The sequence below is a fragment of the Montipora foliosa genome, chromosome 11 (assembly GCF_036669935.1).
Source record: "Montipora foliosa isolate CH-2021 chromosome 11, ASM3666993v2, whole genome shotgun sequence".
In the NCBI taxonomy this organism is placed as follows: Eukaryota; Metazoa; Cnidaria; class Anthozoa; order Scleractinia; family Acroporidae; genus Montipora; species Montipora foliosa.
In genome coordinates, this window is record NC_090879.1 from 17,501,184 (window position 1) to 17,511,020 (window position 9,837).

At 37.1% G+C, this 9,837-nt stretch overlaps 1 protein-coding gene across 1 annotated transcript; it reads left to right on the forward strand.

The window, feature by feature from the left end:
- The first annotated feature begins 21 nt into the window (after positions 1-21).
- Positions 22-9,831, forward strand: LOC137976550 (ras-related protein Rab-35-like). The gene is made up of 6 exons (XM_068823932.1): positions 22-180; positions 1,198-1,248; positions 1,363-1,486; positions 1,934-2,058; positions 6,148-6,272; positions 8,098-9,831. Exons 1-6 carry the CDS (start codon positions 126-128, stop codon positions 8,221-8,223), a joined length of 606 nt encoding a protein of 201 aa, XP_068680033.1. The 5' UTR covers positions 22-125; the 3' UTR covers positions 8,224-9,831.
- Positions 9,832-9,837: the final 6 nt, after the last annotated feature.

Here is a 9,837-nt window from a genome sequence, read left to right on the forward strand (position 1 = left end):
ACCTCGAAAGACCACGTGACGAACACAGAAGATTCTCACCAAGCTACTTCCTGTGCAGGGGAAGCGGTGTATAACATTCTTTATATTTGAAAGCCCTTTTAGATGTTTTAAATGATAATTGTACTATGGCTGCGAAAGATTATGATCATTTATTCAAGCTCTTAATCATTGGGGATAGCGGTAAGGGTCCATTTCTCTGTGACCTTCGAAATGAGCTTAAGTTACAGTGATCTTGTCTACATTCGTTGATGATATGCCAGAAAAATTAGCTTTAGCATACAAACGAATTGTTCTTGTTTCAAATGCAGCGTGTTTCGACTTTTAAAGGCACATTAAACTTGCTTGGTTACTGTTCGATCTTGGCCTTATAAAGCAAGCTAATGACAAGAATAATGACAAGATCATTGTAAACAAACTCGATTCTCTGTGATCAATTTAACGGGAACGTCATAATTTGATTTCTTGTCTGGTACAACCATGCTTTCCTCTGGTGCGTTTGTTGTTTGGCCATATCTTAACTGAATGACTGTTAAAATTGCTTGGCTCTTTCTATGGTTTACGTTATTTAACCACTAGGAGAAATGATCAGGCAATCATTTTATAGCAACAAAGGTACCAGATCTTTCATTCGGCCGTTTAAATATATCACACGAGTGGTACACAAGCTAATGAAAGTGTATTCGTATAGTGCAGGGACCAAAACTTAACTGCTGAGAAAATTTATGTGTAGAAAAGCTAGATACTGAACTCCATTTTACAATTGACTAAATCCTATGAGTACTCCACAAGACGATCTTCACTTGAATATAGAACGGTTGTCTTCATTATTTTGTAAATATTGTACAAGACTGGTTTTCAAGTATACTCTTGGCGCATGTTGAATGGGTATAAATTGTATATCAAAAATTTTTGTTTGACTTTTAGCCACCAGTTGCAACTTATTAAGATATGCATTTTTATCTTTTGATTAAATATGTACATCCATATTTGATGTTACTTTATGTGTTTAGGCATTGAAAAATGGTATGTTTTGGGTGTTGATGGATGTTGCTGCCAGTTGTCGTGTCAAGAGGGTTGTGCAGTGTTTTTAAGACTTTAACAGAATGTTTAAAAGCACCTGATCTAAGTATTGATTATTCATGAATATAAATGATGTTGATTTGAAATTACATTGTATTTCCTCTTTGTTGTTTGTAGGTGTTGGGAAAAGTAGTTTGCTACTCAGGTTTGCTGATAATATGTTCTCAGGTGTGTAACTTATGTTGTGAAATATATAATAACATGAATGCAAATATAATTTTAAGAGTAAAATATTAAACATAGATTTTGTTACCTCTTAAGTTATTTGCATTTTGTACACAGGGAACTACATTACCACGATTGGCGTTGATTTTAAAATACGGAAGATAAATGTTGGTGGTGAGATGGTAAAGTTGCAAATTTGGGACACTGCTGGACAGGAAAGGTTTCGTACTATAACATCAACGTAAGTTTATTTTCATGTGGCTTTGATGTTGCTGTCTTGACTTTAAACTACTATGCAGATTTTGATATGCACATAATTGTGTAACGTCACGGCTTGGAATGAAAAAAAAATCCAGTTACCATTTGGCAACAAGATACAAAAATTTACAGTAGTCACAAAGTCATCGCAATGTATTGTGTTTCTATCTCTTTAACAAAACAAAATGTGAGCCTCCAATACTTGTGTGTAAAGAAACTGCTGAAAATGGCAAATGATTGAGGGAATGGCGTTGTGCATGAATCGTCACAGCTAAATTATGTTACAATAATTTTTGTGCATAGTATCTTCAGATTGAAAGAAAATTTGTGGTGAGAAACAAAATGTTTTTGATTCCTTTATTTGTTTTAGTGAAAGTAGCGGCAAAGTGAGAAGTTGATTGTTCATAACAGTACTGTTTTTTCCTGTTAGGTATTATCGTGGAACACATGGAGTTATAGTGGTATATGATGTAACAAGTGCTGACACTTTTGTTAATGTTAAAAGATGGTTACATGAAATTGATCAAAATTGTGATGATGTACAAAGAATTTTGGGTGAGTAAGCAGGAGGTCACACAAGCACAGCCTAAACTGGGTGGTGGTGTTACTTGAAAGATGCGAGGGTTTATATGGAGATATGTACAGAAGTGTCGTTAAATAGATGCACGCGGAGGATTTCAGTAGCCATCACCAAGTGTGCCTTTGCTCTTTTCCCCAACTTCAACATCACTCGTCTCTTGGAATACAGACAATAATATTGTTAAGGGTCCACTGACGTATTTTTTGGGGTGCGTTGCTAAGGATGTAATGGTTAAGTAATTTGAGAGAATTTTGCATTATTTTGGTCAGTTTTGAACTTTTGTAAGCCAATTACCCTAAATATGACGTCATCATACCACACCCATGGTCACGTGACCAATAAAAGAAAACTCTAAATTTGTCTCCGTGCTAGGCAATTTGGGTATTTAATCGATGGTTTAATAATTTGTATTTGTTTTTGCATCCAGCCAAGCATAGTTTTCTTTTTATTTTGAAAAATGTTCTTTTTAAAGACATAAATGATACTGAAATACCCATAACTTTTTCAAAAAAGATGATTGTAAAAAATCAATGCTTAGCTATATTCTGTATTTGGGAGTGAAACGTGCCATGTAAAAAAAGATTTAATTCAATTTAAAACCGCCGGAAATTTAGCTTTTTCCCCAAACCGGAAGTCAGATCATTTACGCATGCGCAGTTGATCTGAGAACGAGCGCAAGGAAGGGCAAGGAAAAACCTTCGATGGAAACAACAGTTTGTGCGGTGACTTTTGCTTGTGAGTGGGTTTTCTTGTCAGCTCATGATATGATGACGTCGGTTACCGGAAGTAACATTTCACTTCCTTAGCAACGCGCGAAAAATCCGTCTTTGGGCCCTTAATGTCACAAATTGTCCCTCAAAGGCTGCTTCTCAAGTGGGGATAAAATTAAACTGCTGCATTTACACTGTACATGTACCTTGACCCAAAAAGAATCCTAACGTTTGCCCTAACCTCATTATTAGAAATGTGCAGCAAAGGCTTAGGGGGTATTTACATGAGACCGGGATGAGCTCAGACCAGCTTGAGTTCGTATTGACCTCCTTAGCTTTCTTCTTTTGCATTTACGTGAGACCCGTCTGTCAGTGAACGCAGACTGGTCGGTTTTCTACTTGGTTACTGGACTGAGACGAGAAACTCTTTTACCAGTCTGAGTTCATAACGGTCTTGTGTAATTGACAACAAATCTCAGACTGTGTCCGCAAATTTCAAGCCTGTATGCTTTTGGGTCAGCAATACATTTATTGCACAAAGATATCATTTCGTCCCAGTTTTCAGTAAACAGCTGCAAGAATTTCATACCGGTACAAGTTCGTACTGGTCTGAGTTTGTCTCAGTCTCATGTAAATACCCCCTTAGACTAAGTGACACTTCGTGTTGGATGTCAAAATTGGGAGTGCATCTAATAGGCAGTTTCGAGTTCATGTCTGCCACCTCTTCAAAGTGAGACTAAGTGCGAAGGTTGTCTTATGGAAATTAGTTTTCATTCATATGTAAAGTAGAACCAATTACCATCACAAAACTTCACACTTAGACTCACTTTGAAAAGGAGGCAGATGAACTTAGAAATGGCCTATGACATGCATTTTTGGACATACGTGTTTATATGGGACCAATACATGTATGATTGATTTCTGTGCATGCCAAACCACAGACATATGTCCCAATGTTCTGAAAATTGTTTGGCAATTAATTTTATCATCATCATCATTCTTTCTCATCATGCCAATGGCCACCCCATAAGGCTGTCACACTTTCTCGCCAACATTGGCCATGCTCCAGCTCTTCCACCTTGCTTACTTTCTCTCCCTTTCTGCAGTCATTCTCCAAGTGGTCTTTGGCCTCCTACTTACTCTTCAACCTTCTGGTGTTTGGCAATAATTATTATTATTACACCAGAAAAACAGTGGGGCTAGTTACATTTATTTGGTTTTATCAACGGAGTTGATAATGTAAATTGGCCACCGTACAGAGATTCTAAAAGCTGACGTTTCGAGCGTTAGCCCTTCGTCAGAGCGAATCGAGGGATTATGGGTTACGTGTAGTTTTTATAGTAGAGTAGGAGCTACGCTATTGGTGGTAACATGGCAACGTGAAAAATAGGAATATATTAGTTAAATGAAAAGCGTTCGTTAATACCGTGAGGATTAAGGGTGCCGATTTGAAAGATGAATTTTTGTTCCAGAATCTTGCGGCTTTCCGTCGTACCTAGATGTAGGGAAAGGCCGCAGACAGCCATGTGTTTTTTGGAGTGGTTACTTCGACGACTACATAGACTTCGACGTCTATGTAGTGATGACTCCGATTTTTCCAGCAAATCAGAGGAGATGTGCCAGTTCTTCGAAAAACGTGGCTATCCTGCCTCTGTGGTCAAAGCGGGCCATCATCGCGCCCAACAATTTGATCGACAGTTATCACTACAAACGTCACAAAAAGATAAGAATGACAGAATTCCATTCACCCTCACTTTCCATCCTCATAATCACGCAGTCAAAAGCATCATTCTTAGTAATTTTAAATTACTCCAAAATGATCCCGAGACTGGTAGAATCTTTTCGCAACCTCCACTTATTTCATTCAAACGCGACAAAAACGTAGGCAACTTTTTAGTTAGAAGCGCGCTCAAAACTAACGAGCAACCCGGCACTTTCAAATGCGCGCGCTCACGATGCAAAACTTGTCTTTTCATTGTTAACACTAGCAAGGTATCGGGACCTAAGCGATCTGTTAAGATCACCGATCGTTTCACATGTACCTCCGCAAATGTCATTTATTGCATAACCTGCACGTTATGCAATAAATTATACATTGGTGAGACAGGTAGACGACTAGGTGACCGATTCCGCGAACACCTTCGCGATGTTGAGAAGAATGACAAGGATGCATCCAAGCCAGTCGCTCGCCATTTTAATCTGCCTAACCACTCCAAAAAACACATGGCTGTCTGCGGCCTTTCCCTACATCTAGGTACGACGGAAAGCCGCAAGATTCTGGAACAAAAATTCATCTTTCAAATCGGCACCCTTAATCGTCACGGTATTAACGAACGCTTTTCATTTAACTAATATATTCCTATTTTTCACGTTGCCATGTTACCACCAATAGCGTAGCTCCTACTCTACTATAAAAACTACACGTAACCCATAATCCCTCGATTCGCTCTGACGAAGGGCTAACGCTCGAAACGTCAGCTTTTAGAATCTCTGTACGGTGGCCAATTTACATTATCAACTCCGTTGATAAAACCAAATTTTTGTATACTACTTCCCCACCGACGCAGCACCACAGTTTCTTTAGAAACTACCCCTTCATTCACTAGTTACATTTAGCTGATTTTTCTCACTCCATCTTATTTAAACAAATTTATGAGAGCATTTGTGTTGTGATGGATCTGGACTGGTATTGGTCTGACTTCGTAGCTATCTTACCCAAATGAAATATACATTGCAAATGGTATTTTTAGCTTTTACAACTTTTTTTTAAAAAGTAGATTGCCTTGCTCAAAGCTATGCACTGAGACTGGTCCAAAGGAATGGAACTTAAAGTGCCTATCACCTCAACACACTTTTCCCCTTTATTTATTCTCCAAAATCATCCCAAATACATGGTGTTGTTTATAGAACCTTTTGATTGAAATTTCACTCTTTTATTGGCTTTCAAAAACAAGAAAAGTGATCATACTTTGATCCATAACCGAGCAATGAAGGAGAATGGGTTCGATACCGGGTTGACGTCACAAATTAATTTGCATTGAGGCAGTTCTTTGAAAACAGCGATGCAAATTAATTTGGGACATCAACCCGGTATCGGACCCATTCCCTTTCATTGCTCGGTTATTAATTACGGTATGACCACTTTTCCCATTTTTCAAAGCCAATGAAAGAGTGAAATTTCAATCTAAATGTTCTAAAAACAACACCATGTATTTGGGATGATTTCGGAGAATAAATATATTGAAAAAGTGTGTTGAGGTGATAGGCACTTTAAGACATAATGTTATGAGTTTCTGATTTTTTTCTGTTTGAATTTTATGTAATGTCATGAAGTTAATGTTAACCTTCCAACAGTTGGTAACAAAGATGATGATCCAGACAGAAAAGTTGTAGAAAGAGAAGATTCAAAGAAGTTTGCAGAACAAATGGGAATCCAGGTGTTTGAAACAAGTGCTAAAGACAATAAAAATGTAGAAGAGGTAAGAATATTCATAGTGCATAAGAAATGTAAGAATAATGGAAATGAAGGGAAAATTAAAAGGGTTTGGTTTGTGACTTGATTTAATGTCATGAGGCCACTTACAGTAACATGATTTGCAACTTACATTCGCATTGCAAACACAGCTACATGTACGTGTACGTGTGTATTTAAAAGATGTCTAAGCTCTAACTTTGAGACCGAGAACTTGGACAGAGGGTACGTAGTTTATCTGTAAATCTGTATCGTTATTATGGATACCACAATAATGATCAGAGCCCAGTTGTTCAAAAGCCGATTAACGCTAATCCCAGATTAAAGATTAACCATGGAGTTTATTCCTTTAAATGCTGCTCAATGCTGATATTCGGCAAAACTTTGCATTAGAGGGAGTCAATCTTTAAAAACAAAAATAAGCAAAAGAAAATTTCACCAAAAGGTTGAAAACAAGAAACAAAAGTTTACGCTAATCCTGCATTAAGTTAATCGGCTTTTGAATAACCGGGCCCAGGAGATCTGTGTGGGATTTTACAACAACTAGCTTAAGTTAGTAGGCAGACCACTGTAAATGACATTAATCTTGAATGTGAATATTGTATTTGCCTTCTTTGTTGCAAGTTGGTTCCTTTCAGAATGCAACATGCAAACTTGGAAGTGTAGGTAATATTTTGCAACATGACATGCTTGTTGCTTGGCAGTGGGTACGTGTAAGGGGACAACTGAAAAGAATAAAGAGTCTGGCAGCTGGAGCAACCAACCTATACACCCTTTCAATAAGTCTGATATATGCCGTTTTCCCCTAATGACGTCAAACTCATGCTTTTAAAATTTATTCAGAAATGTACAAAGGCCTAAAACTTTTCCGATTTCTTTTCTTGTTTGAAGCCTTTGTACATTTCAAACAAGAAAAGAAATCAGTAAAGTTTTAGGCCTTTGTACATTTGTAAATAAAATTTGAAAGCAAGAGTTCGACATCATTAGCGGAAAACGGCATATATTAGACTTATTAAAAAGGTGTATATGTACATGTACCTTTCTAATGCCGTGTCTCCAACCATTAAAGGGGCCTGTGTCACACAAAATAATGTAATTTTATGACACCCAAAATGCCCAAAAAGTAGAAGCAAACATTGCAATAACCACTTTAAACTGTTGAACAACATAAAAGAAATACATCAAAAGGAAAGAGAAGCATGGATGGACACAAATGGACAAGATAAATTGCATTTGGGTAATCTTCAAAAAAGTCGGCCCAACATTTTTCAAGTTTAGGGCAAACCACCTGGACAAAGGTCGTTATTTCCCAGAATCATCCTTTTTGTGATGTAACTATAATTTTATCAGTAAAGGAATTCCAAAGTAAAACTTTCCCGTAACCTCCCCAAAAAAATGACGTAGCCCCTTTAAAAGCTACCTGTCATGGGCTCGATGAAGTCATGAGATTCACAGTAATAATCCAACCACTAATGTTGATGGCGTAGTGTACCGATAAGAAAGATGAGCTTGGTAATGGGCAATTGGACAACTGGGAAAAGAGGCATGTCAGGTAGAAATCCAAACTAGCTTCTTATAGGTAACTTTGATTCCTGTCTGGGAAACCCTTCTCCTTTCAGCCGCTGCCCTTGCCAAGCGGGTAGAATATCAAAATCATGATGCATGAAGGTTTACTTTTATTTTTGTATCCAAATTCAACATTGCTTAATCTGCATTTCCTGTGTTTTTTGTTTTATTTTGTGCAAACATCAGCGGTTTTGTACACCACAAAGTGAGGGAGTTATGATGCTGTTGATGATATAACAAATTAATCTCTTCTTCTATGTTTTCAGGTTTTCAATGCAATAACACAAATGGTTCTTCGGCAGAAGAAAGATCAAATAGCGAAGGCAAATGAACAATCAGGGGTTATAAAAGTTAAAAAGGAAAAAAAGTCAAAGAAAGGAAGATTCTGCTGATAAACAAAGCGCCCACATTTTAGATGCTTCACAAATCAAATCATGGAATGTACTGACTTTCAATGATTGTGGCTTTCAAGCAGCTCAAGTGAAATTAAGACAGATCTGATTGAAAAGCTTATGATGCTCCATGGACATATTTGTGTCAGTATGCAGAACACAAACTGCAAAACTACTTCACTTGTGTACAAAGTCTCAATGTTAGCCAATCATTAACAAAGTACAGAAATGTGCCACAGCGTGTTGGGTTTTTTTCCAATCTTACGGCATAAACTGTTTTGATTTCATTATCAAACAATGATAACAGAAGTACCCAGTAATAATAATATTATCTTATTATACATTCCAGATGGCTAACTGGAAGAGAGATTTTTTGTGGAATGTGCCAAACTGCTGTCATTGTTTGACTGTTACGTGAGCACTTGCATCAGGCTGAGGGGAATATTTTGATCAAATTTGTAATATTATGATTCGTGAATCTCTTCCGACAATAATTTATAAATAATTTTGAGAGACTGTATGCTAAATTACAGCAAGTAGCCCTGTGTTATATTAAAATTTTTGTTGTACTGAAAAACCACATCAGAAAAATCGATTTTGATGTATTTAAGTTCACTTTTAGACAAAAGGGATCACACCAAAGCTCCAGAGAAAAAATGTTCATTCAAATTCTCATTAATTTTTACTCCCCAAAACCAGGATGAAGATGGAGTCAGTGCAACAAAAAGAGATTAAAAGGGTTTTTCGTTCCTTCAAGTTTATCCCATTCTCTCGAATGTTGTTTGCAACCTGAACCAAAACTAGCCACTTACCAAAGTTACATGTAAGAATAGTATCCCTTCAATACTTTAGTGGAGTGGTTAGTGGTTTAGTTTCTGTAAATACCTTGTTCCTTCGTTTCGCTAAAGCTTGCTACATGTACCTACTTCCATTAAGGTTCAGTATTTCTGAGCTGCTTTTGTTGTGGTCATATTTTCTGCACTTTTTTATTTATAATCACAAAACAAAAAATAATGATAGTTGATCTTATGGTACAAAGACTAAGGAAGGTACAAATCTTTCTCACAAAAGGAGCGAGTTACATGTAGGTATAGGTCGTCTTCATGCTGCCATTAACCTCTAAACACAAGAGGCCTGATGACAGGTTTATCCTTTCCAAAGAAAAAACTTGCTGGATAACGCAAGTTTAATGTAAGTTGAACCACTAAAGTGTCACGCACCCAGTGGGTGATGAATTTGTCAGCAGAGCAAATTGTATTTTGTGGTTCTCAAGCTTAACTGAGAGGTAATTTTTTAAGTATAAAATGCCTATTGTCCCTTCTTGCTTTTACACTTGTGGTGTAACTTTTAACCTAGTTTGTAACATGAAGCCTTTACACTGACAGGAAAGGACGTGTGTAAATATGAAGGGAAAGCTCCCAAATTGTGTAAACATAATGTTGTGCAGTCCACTTGACTGTAGACACCAAGAGCTCATGTAGCCACTCAGTCTCGCAAGGAGGCAAATAATTTCACCCCTTATGTTTGTTGTTAAGATTGCCCAAGGACTTCATATGTGTAAATATTTTGCAGCCTATAGAGTAAAAAATAAATAAATAGAAATTACAATTCTGT

Excerpts from the sequence above, each read along its gene's own strand:
- LOC137976550 (XM_068823932.1), top strand. The coding sequence starts at position 126 with ATGGCTGCGAAAGATTATGATCATTTATTCAAGCTCTTAATCATTGGG. Across the intron at positions 181-1,197 it reads CTTAATCATTGGGGATAGCG|GTGTTGGGAAAAGTAGTTTG; the intron begins GTAAGGGTCCAT and ends TGTTGTTTGTAG. Across the intron at positions 6,273-8,097 it reads ACAATAAAAATGTAGAAGAG|GTTTTCAATGCAATAACACA; the intron begins GTAAGAATATTC and ends CTATGTTTTCAG.